At 37.0% G+C, this 17388-nt stretch overlaps 1 protein-coding gene across 5 annotated transcripts in view; it reads right to left on the reverse strand.

Annotated features, from left to right (window-relative positions):
- Positions 1 to 17388, reverse strand: part of DENND1A (DENN domain containing 1A) — a 218184-nt gene that overhangs the window by 139340 nt on the left and 61456 nt on the right. For all 5 annotated transcript variants that reach the window (XR_012778177.1, XM_075519367.1, XM_075519366.1 and 2 more), the window contains exon 5: positions 16678 to 16797. Coding sequence is in view for 4 of the 5 variants with exons in the window: in XM_075519367.1 (XP_075375482.1) it covers positions 16678 to 16797 (120 nt within the window). In the remaining variant the exon portion in view is untranslated. The remainder of the gene's footprint in view (positions 1 to 16677; positions 16798 to 17388) is intronic.

Raw genomic sequence — 17388 nt, forward strand, 5'->3', positions numbered from 1 at the left:
CTCATGCTGGTGCTCCAACACTAATTAATTCTAAAACACACTGAGGTAAGTTACTGTTCAGTAAATAATACTTGTATTGTAGTTTGGAGGAAGATCTGTCCCTTATCAAGCATGCCGATAAACAGCCAGGGTTACAAATTAAGGTTTTTATTTCAGATCCATGCGCAATCCAGATAACGCTGCCTCTACGAAGCCATATAAAGCCTTTCTCCTGTTATTACAGTGTGGCTGAATCACGTTTTCTATTGAAACAATATGCAGAAGCCAACTCATGCAGCTTTTCTCAGCAGTTCTACCTCTCAGAACAGCCCCTGCTTCTCCAATTACCACTGCATAACCTGAGGGCTCCTGCCACATCTTGATTTTTGAAGGAGGAAGTTGCCATGTAATCTCGTTGGGGGAATGTTGTATACATCTGTCAGCAAGTACAGGATGGTCTCATTCCTGACAGATGCATTTTGTAAGCCTTCAGACAGCAACCCAAAAGTGATCCATTTGTGGAAGAGACGATCTATCCATCTTGTACTTTAACTACTTCCTCCCTACTTTTTTGATGCCAGGGAACTGGGTTTTCCCCAAGGTGATGCGCTAATTCATTTTGTATTAGCACTAAAATACAAGTTTCCAAGCCAGTCAGCCAGGGCCAAAGGTAATAAAAAGTGACATGATTTAATTACTTCTGTTACAGTTGTTCAGCAACTACAGAAGGTGTGACATGAAGCCCTAATGAATTAACTAAAATTGGGTTCTGGTCGGTAGGCAAGACCAGTGAACTAGCTGGATAAAGCTAAGAATACTGCATTCTAGTCCAATTCTACCAGTAGCAATACATTAGTATTACTAACACTTGACATTTTTTGTTGTGATCCTTCTCACTGATATTTTACAAAAGCGTTTTGACTTGCAGTCAAGATTAAAGCTTTGGCAAAATCTGCAATAAACTTCCTTTGACACACCTTCACTATTCTTTGAATTCCCTACAAGTCAGTGAAATTAGCATTGCCCCGGATTGGTAATGTAGAGGGAAGAGGAGAAGGAAGGGGTTTGTTTGTTTGTTTTAAGGGATCCTGGGTCTCTGAGAAGGACAGTGTTGAGAGAGATCAAATAGTTAGAAGTCATAACTAACTTTACTGTGTATTTACTCATTATACTTTGAAAGCAAATACTGTTCTTGTTTCACATACCAAAACAACAACAAAAACAAAACAACAAGACAATAGCACAGAACTGATACTTTCACTACACCAGTATCATAATTTTTGCTCCAAGAGGGAATATTCAGAATGAATGGCACCTACCACTGCTATAAAAATTACTGGAGTTTGTTCAGTTAAGTCCATTGACAGTTCCACTCCAGGACTCTTACATGACAGCAACTGTTCCAGCTGAAACCTAATCTCTGGTCTTACACAAGAGGATTTTCTTTCTTTCTTTCTTTCTTTTTTTTTTTTTTTTTTTCAAGTTATTTATTTTGCAAAGAATTACCTTAAGGTATAAAAGGGGAAAAAAAGAAGACCAAAAATCATGCATGGAATATTATCAACGACAGCTAAAATCCTAACCGGTCTACCTTTCTTCTGCAACCCATGTATCAATGATGCATCTTTTACCTGTTCATCCTTACCTCTAGCTCTTTCCTAAAACCATCGTGAGGATTCATTTCTCCCTTCTGCACATATTCCTCATACTATTCGTTTTGCCCTTTACTTTTACTATTCAAAAATAATAGTAATAAATAATAATAATAAAAAGTTTCCAACAGGAATGCTCTGCTATATTATAGCAGTGCTCTGAAGTCAACATACTTGTGCCTCTGACTGCACTTCCATGAATGCAACATCCATGAACTCAGATCCCCAATTTTACTACTGCTATGATTAAAAGCAGCAGGCAGCAGACCGAGATGAAACAAGAACAAAGGACTGTCAGCAGAGAAGCGACTCCCGGATAAGAGCCCTGCATTAGTTTACACGGTCAACAGCGTCAGGAAATGTACAGAGGAACTCAAAGCTGTGGTAAACTCAGCCTAGGACAGCAGAAGTGTCTTTCACTTGCCCCTGCACATCTCATTATAGTTTTCAGAGTCAGCAAGTGAAAATTTCTACTAAAAGAAGAAACAAAAAAACCACAACACAGCACCGCTTTCCCCCCAAGGGAACTATTTAGAGTTCTAGGTTCTAAATGTCTGAGGCTTGGAATAGATGCAATATTACCTTACCAGACTAAATAAATTGTCAAGTGTTTAAATATACAGGACAGACTACTTGTGCTTTGGACTCCACAGGCAAGACAAACTAATAACATCTTTAACTTAGAACAATCCTCTAGATCTAAAGTAGGTTTCATTATAGCTAACGAAGTGAAACACACACCTTCAGAGGAGGATTCATCCGGCCTCTTAGGCTTCTAGTTAGTGTGAATGGGAATCACGCTCTGGAGCCTTCTCCTAGTTCAAGTGGTTTCTAATTTTCCTGTAAATATTATGACCAACAAGATCTGTGAGAGTCTGGTGCAAGACTTATTGCCACCTTTGCAAAAAAACATGAATCATTTACATCCCCAGGCATTCCTAGGTGAAGGTGGTAAACTCTGCACATTAAAAAGCTTGCAATGCCAGGACTGCTATAACTTGTGGAGCTGTATAAAGAAGTTCAGAAATTTTCTTTAAGGATACAAACTTTAAAGATACAGAGGACTACAAGTGTTTACGATAACTGTAATCAGAGCAAGAATTCTGCTTTGACCAGAACTGGAAGAGTTGACAAATGGCCCAGATGTGGAAATAGCTCATTCTGGAAAGCATTAATCCACTCCCGTAGATTTGAGAGCTTGGGACACGTCACCTTTTTATTAACATCATTAGAATGCAAGTTCCCCAAACCTGTTGCTGCATGCCTTAAAGCATTTCCGTATTCACGTTCCTTTCCCTGTCCTCCCTACCTCCGCTCTATGATCCCTGGCTCTCGCAGGGCTCCTGACACCGCAGTGTGATTTACCCCCAGCAGTGTGTGCAAGCAAAGCGTGCGAGGAAGCCTATGCTGAGAGCGCTTCCTGCTCCGGATCAACAGAAAGCAAGAAAGAGCAAGAAGGGAAACACATTAAGAGTTTAACTGAAATGCACATTTCTCTGTTACGTAATTTTGAACTCGAGAACTACAATGCTTTTTCTTAACACCACCATTGCAATAGTGCTTTCGAACAAACTTCCCTCAGCTACATCAGGGCAGCGCTCCACTGGTGCAGGTTCTAGAGTGAGATTTGGAAGCATTTTACTATTACGCTCCTCATAACTCAAACTCTGTTTTGTGTCTGTCTTTATAGGTCATTGTTGGCCAGATGGAAAATATTAAGGAAAAAGGATTGCAACTAAATCAATCGGCTGTAGTCTGCTGCCAAAAGGCCCCAGGCTAACTACAAGCAGATTTGCAAGCAGGCTCTGCTCCGTTACAATCTGAGATCTGGCACATCCTTTGCCCTGACTAACAGCAGGAGGGCAGAGGGCCAGCTGAGAGCAGCTACTGTGCCAAACAGACTGTGCGGGTCTTGCTGCTTGAATGCTTCCACAGAAAAGGAGAATCGATGGGACTCTTTTGTAAACAACTCCCTGTACTTTCTGGCTGCTACTAACTTCCAAAGTGGTATAACTTTATCCCACTACAGAATTAATGCAAGTACACAGCTCAGACTTGTTACCAAAATCAACATGTAGAGAAATACATACTGGTGTTAAAGGATAACACTTAAACTTTCAACTAAGGATAATGACGTATATATATGCATATATAGTGAAAAACAAAATCAAAACATCTTTTCTCCAATGCCAAGCACCATCTAGGAACAAATAAAAAATTGCTGAACAGTAGCCGTATAAAGTATTCATATTAATATTCTTTGCAACCTCTTATATACAAGTAAGAAGGGACTTACATTTGGTTATTGAAAATTTGACTTTTAATGTTTATTTCTAATACAAATACTTCACAGGAGATACCTTTTTTCTTTTTTTTTTTTTACAGCTCATGTATGCAGTTATCAATCAGCAGGTCCAGTTTATCTAGGAAGTTCAGTGGGGAAAAAAGTATTTTCCTAATATTAACCAACTAACCTCTTATGCATGCAACATTTTATTCCAGACGTCCATGCCTGCAGTACCTGCCCCAACTGAACCAGACCCAGGTATGGCTTAACTGATTTTCCTTAAGCATGTTATCAACAGCTGGGGGGAGGGAGAGGAGCAGACTGGCTGGAGCTAGCATTTAATAGTATTTTATAACAGTAGGATTTATTTTTCTTTTCGCAATCAAGATCAAACCACATAAATAACTTCCAGTGAACAGTAACAGAAAAATTGATAGAAACAGAGGGGAACTTCTGTTTCAAACATCATCACCAGCTGATCACATGCAATAAAGCATCTGCAGCAAAGACTGCACATCCTCTACTCCAACCCTAAGGCATGTGTCACCAGTGAACTGAAAACAAGAACGAAGGTGTGCATGACAAGGCAGAATAAAAGCCAAGAATGAAAATACCGGATCTCTCAATTCATTTAAAAGCAACGTAACCAGTGTCCTTCCATTACCTAGAAAGATGTTTTTCTCTTTCAGAGCACTTGTCATTACAGAAAAATCCAGAGTTCAGAACTTTTTTTATCTTTTCTAAATCTTCTTCCTATTGCATTTAGTATTCAAATTTTAATTCATTTATATTGACATCATCAGATAATTTGAAACTATGACTAGAGGACTCAGCACAAATCGGTAACATTTAGGAAGTGTACATAAAAGTGAAACAAAAAGGGTAAAAGACTGGAAAAAGAGAAAAAGTACCTTTTTATGATGGATTGATTTTGCTACTATGAAGAATTACATAAATAGAATTTGACATAGTAAGCATACTGTAGTATATTTAAGAAAAATGAAGCCTAGAAATATGAAACCTTACTCCAGCCCTGTCCATTTCTGCTGAGCCACATATGGAGCTCGCCATTTCTGTCTGTGACTGAGGTGTGCGGATTAGCAAGGTTCTACCCTGTTTGAGTTTCAACAAAAATATTTAAACTAATTCAATCATGCTTTAAAACTTCAAGCTCAGCTAGCAAAGCCTTTAACAGACCTACTGACACCACAATGAAAACTCCAAAGCTTTTCACTCAGTGTCATTTAATATATTCCCTATTGACTTGTTATTTACCAACTACATCTAGTTGAAAATAAGAATTCATTATTTATGAGTTCAGTGGAATCGACTCCTTTCAACATTGGTCTTAAAATATTTCTATTGCTACAGCTATGATATCACATACAATTTCAAAGAAAAAAACAATTAAGAGGAAATACTGTACACACTTTTCACATATTAATTAAACAGAAAATACAAGCCTCTGGATTCTTTAAGACTTGGGTTTGTGACATTGCTCTTTAGACAGACATTTATACACAAAAATATGTGAAAACCTCATGTTTTTGCACACGTACACAGAAGAATGCACATCCTTATGAAATACATACACACAACACATTGATCATCAATCATCTCAAACATTATTAATCATGTCAGTAAGAGGACCAAGAAAAACTAGGAATAAACTTCAATAGAAGCTTTTTAATGATGGGACAGAAAAATGCATTATTACATGCTTTTAATTTTTTAAGACTATTTTAGTAGTGTATTTAATTCAGTGTTGCAGAGGATATAGTTTCAGAAAGCTAATATAACTTGAGGGACACTTCAAAATTTATTTAAAGATACTTGAGCCAGATAAGATACTAAGACAACCTTACAGGCTTTCTGAAATAAGTTTCTAGAGTCTAAAAAAAGTTTAATGGCAGAGATGAAAATAGAAGACAACAAATGAGCAGATGTAATACAAAATTTTAATCCTCTTTTCCTGAAACAGTATTTTTAAATAGCTCATCTCTACCTTGTAAAACTTGTAAAGACAATAAAGAAAAACCACAGGAAGTTTGGAAAAACTATACTGGAAACAGTGTATCAGAAAGAAGAAACACAAAGCAGATAGCTAAATTTAATTGATGTCAAGCTCTCTTTTCACTAGGTTCATCACTTTTCCATATATATTCTGACAAGTAATTGAAAATAAAAGCCAGTGTCTGTTTAAGCAAATCAGCAGGGGTAAAAACCCTAAACTTTAAGATGTAAACTGTTTTATAAACATGTCAAGTTAAAGCAAAATGCCTGCAACAACAGGAGACCCCTTCCAACCCTGCATACTACCGTTCGTGGCATTCTCACATTTTCTAAGCTACTTTAGATCAATTTCCTGTCATACACAGAAGAGGAAGTCGAACTGTTTTGGTACAGTTAAAGCTTGTAAGAAACTAGAATTTCTGTGAGAGAAGGTCAGAGTCTAGCTACGAGTCTTGCCTGCCCTCTCTTCTTTTCTCTGTAAGGTCCGTGCAAAGGAATTGAGAAACGTCTGCATCTTCAACTCTTCCTTACATTCAATGCATGTATTGAATCCACTGCTAAAAAATAATAATAATAAAAAAAAATCTATGAAGGCGGCAGATGGAGGCTCAATAACAACACTTTTATTGGGTAAAATTTTGGTGCACCGTTGAATTGGAGAGATCCAGTTTCTCATGATTCATACATGTATTTTTTGTGGCCTTTGCCAATGTCTAACAGAACCAGTTTGCTATTTTCTTTCATCTCCAAAGCGTTTTAAGACATAGAGGGATTCCAGGGCCGCTACACCACAGGGACCAAACAGACTGTCCAAAAAGTGTTCCATACCATTTCCAGCCATTACCAAACATCTTTTTGGAAGGCTTGAAGTATCATATATATACATATGGAAGCAAAACATCGATTTTGTTTATTACCATTTTATTCAACATACAACTATAGTAAATCCTCATAAAATAAAGTCTGGATTTTTTTTCTTATTTTATTAGACAGCAATATTTTTCTGTGTCCACACAGAAGCCTAACAGCAAAAAGGGGAAGGGAAGAAATCAGGTTAAAGAGATAGAGAAAGGGAGATATAGAGGGGTTTTTTTGTTTGTTTGCTTTTTAAAGGATATCTCTACGCTGGGGTTATATACAGCCATTGCTCGCAGCCTAGACTTGCAATTACAGCTTTAAATTAGCAAAAGAAATTCTTTCTCTGTTGTAGGCAAGCCTAGTTTCATTATCAGTTCTCTTCCTCTCCTTTCAAAAAAGTGGATTATACAAACTATTTTTAAAAAGTAATTATAAAATAAAATGACATAAATGGATAAAAGCACTAATCTCACACAGGCTACGATGAACTAAGTGTAACCTAACCGTACCAAGAAAAAGCACCCAAAATCTATTTTACCCAGCTTGCCAGAATAAAAGTACTTAAGGTACTGGTCATGAGACTGCAAGTTCTTTGCATCCGTCACAAGTGAAAAGCGGGTACAGTACCCAGCGGTCCTGGTACCATGTTGTTCTCTGTGCTAGTACCCTTCCCCATCTTCCAATTCACTCCAAGATATTAAAGTTTGAGTTGTCTACATATACCAGTGGTAAGACTGGGGAGGGGTGAGGGGGACGTGACACAAACAAAACACCCAAACCCCAGTAATTGCTCTTCTTGCAATCAATGCTTGTGAACAGCAACCAGGCAAAAGCCCCCATGTACAACCCACAAGTGGGAAAATGGCAAAAGCTTAAACTATAGTTCAGTTCTATCTCCCTCAAAGCAGCAGGCAGCCAGATAGAGGGCTTTTTTTTTCTGCTGTGCAGCAAATCAAAAAAAAAAAAAAAAGTAGTCAAACTACTTTCTTACCAGGCACAAAATAGACTTTCTATTAATTTACTTTTATGTATGCAAAGGAAAAAAGCAAAGCATGAAGAAACTGTAAATCAGGTAAGAATTTTTAGTTAACAAGAAGAATTCTAAGGCTCAGCCTTCCCATATATCAGACTACTACTAAATACATTAAATTATCTGTTGTTAATGTGATAGTCTGTATACTCCATAGAAGAAAATTCCTATTAACACTAGTTCAAAGCATGCATTACAAACCTGTGCTTTTTTAACGTTCCACTTTCATCCAGATAAAGTGAGAATGGGATGTCCTTCCTTATTCATCTGCAAATATTCCTTCACAAACAACAGCTACAGAACATTTTAGAACAACAACAAAAGTAATCAATCTTTCTAATTAAAGTATTTAATCATTTCCATAGGTTATTAAAGAATTTCTATAGGCTCAAGCTTTTATTGAGCTGAATTACTCCAACCTGACTCATTAACATGAACAAAATGTTCTATATGCAGGAAGGCAGCAAAGTCCACTCTGGAAGAGCGGGTGGAATCCACTGAAACTCAAATTATTTCAGCTGATCAGCAATTAGTTCAGTAGGAAGTCCAGCTCTCTGAGGCTACAAAAACCAGCACAAGAATTCCAAGAGGATGATAAAGACTAAGAAAAGGGTGAGAATCTTATGCCTTCAACAGAGGAGGATGGCTACAAGGGGGAAGCAGCTTCCGATTTCTTCCACCACCCTTCCCCTCCATCCCTAGAAAACAATAGTCATTATTGGTTAATATTGCACTGTCCTTGGGAGAAACTGGCTGATCACCTTCGCATCTACTATTTTCTTCTTTAAAAAAAAAAAACATGGAAGATATTCCAAAAGACGTATCGGCCTTACATAGTGTGCACTTTTACAAAATCACGTCTTTAAGAAATATCTGAATCAAAACAGTAATATCTGGGTGTTTTAACAGTGCAGGTTGTTCAAAGGATATTGAATCAGTGGGACTTTACCCCACAGTAGAGAAACAGCATGAAGTTTCATTGTAAATCAATTAAGGATATCTAATCTCAGTTTACCCTCTATCTGCTCAATGATTCTTCATGAAGATTCCTTTGGCTTGCATACTTTTTTTCCCACTTAAAATCAACCAAAATTTGTATTCGCCTTCCCGCATCCCATTTTGTACCTATTCGTATCACCAGATATACATAGCAGCAACATAACGTACTGATGTGATGGTACATCTTACTTCAAAAGTACAACTGAAGTCAGGTAAGCCTTCATGCAGGCCAAATAATGAATCCTACCACAGAATCAGCTGAAGACACACGAAACCCATTAAGTGGAAAAGCTTGTAAAGAAATGAGTGCACAAGAAGGAGGTTTTGTAAATTTAACCCTTTTATAGTGGGATAATCAGATTTTTAAGTATTATACGGCCACATTTAAAAAAAAAGTCAAAATTCTAAAATCAAAATATCTCTTCCTCCTCCCCCCTCCCCCAAGTGTAAATATTTTTCTGTGGCTTTTGGCCAAATCAGTGAAAAGGGAAAATTGTAGAAGACAACAGGACAATTATTTTAAAACAAAAAATCCCACACAAATATTCAATTTTCTCCCCCAAAATAACTGAAAGATTTGTGGAACTAAAAGCAGCGTTCAGGGTTTGGGATTTTTTTCTTTACATTAGAAGGTATCACAACAGAAGTGTGTTACATTTCGGAGGCACATACACAAACAGTGGTATACAGGCCCTTAAAGCTGTTTGTCCCCTATGCATCAATGCCCTGCCAGTTGGCAAGCCTGAGCCAGGAAGCTGTCAATTCCAATCAAGTTTAGGCGATGCAGTCCTATTAAAGAAGTCTTGCTGGTTAAGGGGCGTCCACTGTTTCCAAAGCATGGGAAAAAAAAAGAAAAAAAAAAAAAGGAAAAAAAAAGGGCTCTGCTTTCCTTAGATTTGAGCTGGCAACTTTCACTGACTAGAGTTTTCAAGGAGCTATGAATGAGCTTAACAAAGGAGTTCTGTGGCTAGTTTCTGGCTGAAATCCATGTCAACAGTTTTTAAGGTCACAGGTCACACTAACTAACATTTATTCCCAGCAGACCCTGCTCTAAACACAAGCTGTAAGTAGTACAAATTTGGAATTTTTCTGTAATCCCTTGAGATATTCCTGATCCTTCCACATGTTTCTGCTCAATTAAAAACAATTCTCACTTTGCACCACAAGAGAGGCCCCTGCTCAGAAATCTTATTCTATCCTAAGAATAAATGGACAAAGACTGCAATCAAAGGAAAGGAAAGGGGGGAGGAGAGGAACTCACAACAAATCACACCAAAAACCTCAAATAACTCCATACAGAATCACATTCAGTTAGTTACATTTTCTGCCATCTGTCACAAACTATTATAGATTCATTTCTTTTTATCTTAGAAAAAGAGTGGTGCAGAGCTTAGCTATTTTGTCCGAGAGGGATTTCCACACAAATGTTTCTGCATTTCACTTCAGAAGAATGATTTTCATTTTGGGTACGAAAGCTGAATACCCACTGAAAACTTCAAATGAAGTAAAATTGAAATCAGAGTTGCACATGGTTATAGCACCTTCTTAAATCAGTAACTTTGCCCAGTAAGTTTGTGAACCAAAGGAAAACTACACAAAGTTTTCTTTCTTTTTTTTTTTTTTACTTTAACAAAACTTGGAGCAAGACAAAAATCTTTGACTTCTATTATTACTGCTCCTTCAAGCAGTTAGACATAGGTGCGATAGCTCACAGTTTAACAGATAAAGCAGAAATTCTACTAGTTAATAATAAAAAAATGCAAGGTACCTAAAACACGCTTACAGGAATGAGAGAGTTCTTGTCCACCAAGTCTAGTTACTTCAAGGCACTAAGTGCACACAAATCTCGGGGCCTGCGGGGCAATCCAGCCTGTCCAGTTCCATACACTTCTCCAGTGTTGTCAAAGCAGTAACTACCATCATCTCAGTCACGTACCAACGACCACGTTCTCTTCTCGGGAAGTTTTGACTATTATTGCTACAACCCTTTTTGATATGAAGGGAAAAAACAGCATATAGGCAGCCTCTGAGGGATAAACGGTTGTGTATGGTCTGGCAGCATTTACCTAACACCTCCCAAAGCTGTTCTTATAATATCTGGAAAAAAAAAGTTTTGCATATGATATACAGTATTAAATTGACTAAAATCACATTTGTGGATAAACTGCAGTTAACAAGGCAACATATTTATCTGCATAGATGGACAAGTACACTGACTTCTGATGGCCATAGCTTTTATGAGTCTGACTTCTACTGAAACAGAGAACTGTAATGGACATTCTGTCCAGCTTTATAACTTAAGAACTAGTAAATCATAATATTTTACAAGCTTAGCAACATCCTAGAAAATATATTTAAATACAATCAGTGAAGAATCACATACAAAATCATTTATAGAATTTAATACTCTACCACACAACAGTAATCCAGACTAGACTGATAATTTAGTGTTTTACACAAACTGGCAACTTTCTCCAAAAATGTTAAAAACAGTTTTATTAGGATGGCTGTATTGTACTGTAGAAGTGCTGGGGGCTTGGGGGCATTTTGTGGGGGTTTTTTTAGATACATTTTTATTTCAGAGTGTTTTTCACTCAATTTTTCAAATTACTGGCCTCAGAATCTTAACTCAAAAATAAGGGACTATGAAGCAAACTAAGTAACAGTAAGAACGTTACTTCAAAACCATTCTGCCAAATGGTTTTCAAGAGCACAATTATTATACTTGGCCTTATACCTACTTACTACAAAAGTTCAGTTAAATCAATACAAAAATATTATTTCTCAGTTAAACTCCTAAATTTATTTTTTAAACCCAAACATACATTGACATAAGAGAAGTACACATTTAATACTAGGGTCAACTTGGTGAACATGCATATGATTTTTTTTATCTATACCAAAAATAAAAAAATAGTGCTATTCAAGTCACCATTTTATTATGTTATGTGACCTGAAATCATTACACTGACTTACACGTTTAAATCAGTTCATACATTTAAATAGGCTATCATACATTCAACATTGCCATTATTTTTTATTTAAAAGCAGTGTGTTTCATAAACATGTAACTTATTTTAAAGTTTAAATGGTCAGAATATAAAATAAAAACACATTTGAAGAAATGACTGGATCCTATCTGTTTATAACCTGAAGAATTTTTCAAGCATCAGTAACTGGGTTCTTACATTGAATTCTGGAAATATTTCAGAAGACAAAAGATAAAAATATTTTTTAAAAATTAAACTTGTTAGTTTTATTATCTAAACATTCTGCAATAAGTGTATCAAAAAATGTATTCAGACTGAGTTAACAACATTTTTTACATTCCTAAAGCATAACTTTTTCTTCCTTCATGATCTTACAGAAAGACGAAGCTGTCAGGAGTCTGAGATTCTACAACATACAAAAGTCAGGACAAAAAACCCAGCTAAACTGAAAACTGATATGCACTTTTAAATAATGTCTTCATGCAAGAACTTGATCTCTTTCTGGGGGGGGGGGGGGGGGGGGGGGGGGGGGGGAATTTCGTGTTTCAATGTCTCCATAGAATTTAGAATTTCGTATGTTCAGCAGTCTCTTCATAGCTTTATATACCCGATCTTCATTTTCTTCGCCCATCTTCAGACCCTCAGAAACAGTACAAGTGGAGGTATCATGCTTATAGTAATTTCAGCTATGAGATTTTTAACTCTGTCCCCCTGTGAGCAGACTGCATACAAAAGCGTTTGTCCACTTAAGCTTTGAGAAAACAGATTGTAAAATAAAACACACTACTCCTCTCAGTACATTTACTGATACTAATACAAACTGGTTTATGCATTACTTTCCCACCAAAAGAATGTCAAAATCCATCAGTGCTTGTGCCTCTTAGGAGTTCTAGATCACAGGAGTTAGCCAAAGAGGCAAATAAAGCTGAGCCACTGAACAACACCGTCCACAATGTAACCAACAAACTGGCTTCTGGAGAAGTTAGTACAGCCAGAGCTGCTAGAAATTTGAAAATATGAATAAGCTAGTAAGGAGATCTAACATTAAAACAATGAGGAAATTAAAATTAAGAGCCTCAGCATGCAAAACTCTTAAGAATCTGAAAGCATCTATATGCTTTAAGAAGATACAAAAGCAGAAAGATAAATTGACACTGTTATTTTATTTCTTATCACTGAGATCATATCAGTAGATCAGTATGTTTACATCATCTTTCAGCACACTGCAATTAGCAGGAAATAGCAATCAAGAACAAATTCTGGACCTCTTCGACACCTTCCAGACTCTTTTGCCCCAATAAAAGAACATTACCTCTCTACATACACAGAAGATTTAGAAAAGATGACAAGCAAGAGTATACAAATTCCAAAACAAAACTAGGGGACGTGCCTGATTAAGGAGTTGAAGATGATGTCTCAGAAGAGTGAGCAACAGCAGCTTGGGAATGGCTCCACACCTTTTTTTTTTTTTTTTTTTTTAATAGAAGACTACAGCTTTTCACTAAATTCAGAACTATCTATATTGTTCACCCTCAAAAGCCCATGCCAAATGTGATGAAGTTAGATTAAAGCAAACCTCTAGAAACAAACAAACAAAAAAACCCCTCTCAGCTTCTTAATGCATATCCAATAGGATTTATTTTATTTCAGCCAAAATCCTGACATCCTTAAATGAAGTCTTAGAAAGAAAAAAAAAAATCTTTGGGCATGGAAATTTTTCTAGGATATTAAAACTACAAAATTAGAACTCAGAATTTGATGACTTGGACATTAGCTCTCAATTTGCTATGCATTCATCATTTGGAAAAGAAAAGATTAAAAAACATATTTTAAATTTTGTAACATATTGCATTGAAAAAGGTGGTCCAGAATTCCAAGTTACCCAGGAGATTTTGATGTGTGGTACATGAGCTTGTGGGGTTTTTTTTAATTCACTTCACCGTTTAGAACCTCAAAAAAACCCACCAGACCATCTGTGACACTTGTTTTGCGCTTTTGTCCGCCCTCTGCTGTCTGAAATGTGGAAAGGAGTCATCTATGCTATAGAGCCTCTACAACTCTGTGTTACATACAACATTTGTTCATTGTAGTTTCATGATTAGCTAGAAATCAAGTGAAGAAAAAAGAAAACAGAGTAAGAGAGACAGACTCAGTGGTTCTACATCAAAAGAAACATCACGGAACACCTAGAAGATGCAGTTTTAAAATTAATCAAAGATTTCCGTAAATCTGTGTGATGCTATCCTCAGCAGGAACAAAACTACGAAAACTATCCTGAAAGCAGATTTCTAAACAGTACTGTTTAAAATAGCCGAAAGAGTTACTCTGTAAAATGGAATTGCCTTTCTGCTGGCCACAGGAGCTACATCCATGTGGATAACTTTACTGCTATTGAACTCCAAGAAGTGCCTTACTGTACTTTGCATCCACATGAAAAAGTCTCTGGGTCACTTTAAAACTCAAAGTTCAGACCTTGACTTCTGGCCTTCTGAGTACTGTCTCAGCTTTAAACTTTGCTTCTAGACTTCTGCAGAAAGTTTTTAAAGCACCGGCTGAGTGAAAAGAACTTCCTTTTTCTCTGAATCTAATGTGTGATTATTTTCTACCTCCAAACCATTTTACCATGGCCAGACCCATAAAAGCTCTGACTGACAAACATGTGAATATCATCTCTAATAATACACAACATCACTTAATTCTTATACTATCGCTGAGCATAGCAAGGCATACTTGAAGCTTGCTGCCATCCAACCTGTAATTTAAAAACAAATAAACAAACATACATTCTTTTCATCCCCATTTGCTTTCTCGTATCATTCTCACATTCTGCAGCATGTTTTGACCCATCCATTTACCATGCAGCATCCTTTAATTCACAAAGAACACTGAGAAGACTTACATCGACAACGGGTGCTGCAGTCCTGGGAAGAGAGCAAGTGAATCCGTGTAATGCTGACTTACGTTCTTTATTATCCTCTAAAACTTACATTCACTTGCATTAATGACGAAATTTCATTTTCTCATTAGTTCACAGGAGAAAGAAGCAATAGGAATGAAGCTAAGAGTCCCAATTCATCCACTGCTGAACTGCACTGAAATTCTTTTTTCTTTTTTTTTTTTGGTTATGAGTTGAAGCAGAAGGCATTTAACTACAACATAACTCCTCCATTTCTTCTTGCATTCACTCAACATAAGGGAGCTGACAGCAAAGAACTCTTATCCAGGAGAGATCAAGAAGGGACTCATACTACTCCTCATTCAGATTTTCTTTTTAAACTGTGTTTCCCATTTAATTTGTCATTAATCAGGAAAAGTTACCTTATGTAACCAGACACTTCCCACATGAGAGTGAATCAGCACCCCAACTATACAGGGTAGCAGCTACGGGGAAACAGCTAGGGAAATACCTTCCCATCTTCAATATACGGTCCATATTGCTGGATTGCCATAGCTAATAAGAGTTGAAATGTCTACTAAAGAAAAGAAAGGATGAAGGAAGATACTGAGAAAACTCCTGCCACCCTGCCTCCCACACAATTAATTAGTAATTCTGGTAGATTTCACAATAAATTCTCCAAATATTAAGCTTCTTCAATGAAGGCCTAGTTAGCAGATCACTGCCATCAGTATAATGCTGAAGTACAAGGCAACAAACATTTGGTATCTTCACCGGTCTAGTGCCAGCACAAATGGCACAGATGTTCATTTTAAATACATACATCAATCCAAAATCTATTCCATGGCATTGCTGTATGCAACCCAATGAAATGAGAAGTGTCCTTGCTCCTGATAGGTGCTCTTATATTTTGCAGTATTATCCCTGAAATTCTCCAGGGGGTCATATTCAATAACATATACGCAGAAGGTCCCATTCTGTCACGTGCAATACACAGCACTCATAGGACAAAGACAAGTTCTTCTTGTTCCTGACACTGGATTCTCTCACATGAAAAGCAAACCAGGGACAACTGAAACAGATGTCTACAATTGCTCATAGAGGAAATTGTCCTCATTTGTGATTGCTCGAGCAATTGTTCAGTCACCTAGCTGGCTGTTCATACAGTTAACTCTGAGCTGTCTTTACCTGGGCCATTGCTCCAAAACTTCCAATTTCTCATGACCATGGAAAAAGCAGAAAGCAGAAGACAGACGATTGTTAAATTTGTTTAAAACAAGACAGGCTGGATGCCATGTGGAAATCTTCGATCCACAGAAGTTCTTAATGGAACTAATACGCTGGTAGATATTAAAACTGATTTTACTTGCATCATTTCTTGCAGCAAATGTAAATAGAAAATTACAGACTGTATTCCAACATGTCTGGGGGGGGGTCATCAAAAACTACTCTGACAGAGCCTCTTTGCCCGTTTTATGCGAAACGCATTGTTTCCAACTTCCATTAACAGTCTTTATTATGACAAACTTGACAAAACCCTCAATGGGACAGAATAAAGCTCATACATACAAACTTCTGGGATGTGGACAGCATCAGTGACATTCTCTCAGTTACCAACAGATGCTTTGTTAATAAAACTTGCATATACAAATGTCCACAAAATGTCTTAACAAGATCAGTTGTGACAGCTAAAGATAACAGCTGCCATCATGCTATGTCATATCACATTACTGCAAAGAGACTTTATTTTTTTCCACATTGTTAACTCAAGAACATTGACTACAAACAAATATAGTTATCTACAGAGGAACTCAAAGTGCAAGATATTTTGCATCACTTCTGCAGAAGAGCAGTGACTTTGAGGACCAGATAGGAAAGTAATTTTGAACAGCTGGAAATTATAATTGCAGTGTAACACAGCAAAGTCAAACACTGTTTCCTAGAGTCAGCCAAAAGCCAAACCACAGACCTACCTTAAGATACAGAAGCAGCTCTTGGCCCCAGAAGATAAGCGACAGAATCCAAACCTCTGTTTGCTGTCAATGTCTGTAAGCACAAATGTAAAGTTCTGCCCAACTTGGTTAACTGCATGGCTGAAAATGAAGAGAGTAAAGGGGAAAAAAATTAATGCTGAGCTAACTCTGTGTCAAAAGTATCTAGTCTAAGTCATTGAACCTATAACATTTCCTCTTTCAGCAGAGTTTTTTGAGAAATTAACTTTGAGAGTATACACCCTCTAGAAACTTAAATATGCTAGTTGCTTCATGGGGGGGGGGGGTGTCCCATTTTTTACGTGTGGGAGGATACTAAAATGTTTTTATCTTTAAATGAAAACGGCTATGACTATCAGCCATCTTCAATGCAGTACACACTGTACAAACCAAACCCATGTTCTCTCATATAACCCAAAATATTTCTTTATTACTCTTCGTTTGAGAACTGGTTTACTCCAAGAGCAAGACAATGTTTAATAACATGCTAAGCTTCTTCAACATTTGGATATTGACTTGTAGAAGCTTTATTATCCATCTACCAATTTTGCATGTATGCCAGATACATCATCCCAAAATGGTCAGCAACTGGAACCATGCCAGGGGACTCTCCTTTACTCTAGCAGCTAGGCAATCAGTTAAAAGAAAGACTAGAATAGCGTGCAAAGGAAGAAAAGATAAACTAGAATCAAA

Source organism: Mycteria americana, chromosome 17 (genome assembly GCF_035582795.1).
Source record: "Mycteria americana isolate JAX WOST 10 ecotype Jacksonville Zoo and Gardens chromosome 17, USCA_MyAme_1.0, whole genome shotgun sequence".
NCBI classification, from domain to species: Eukaryota; Metazoa; Chordata; class Aves; order Ciconiiformes; family Ciconiidae; genus Mycteria; species Mycteria americana.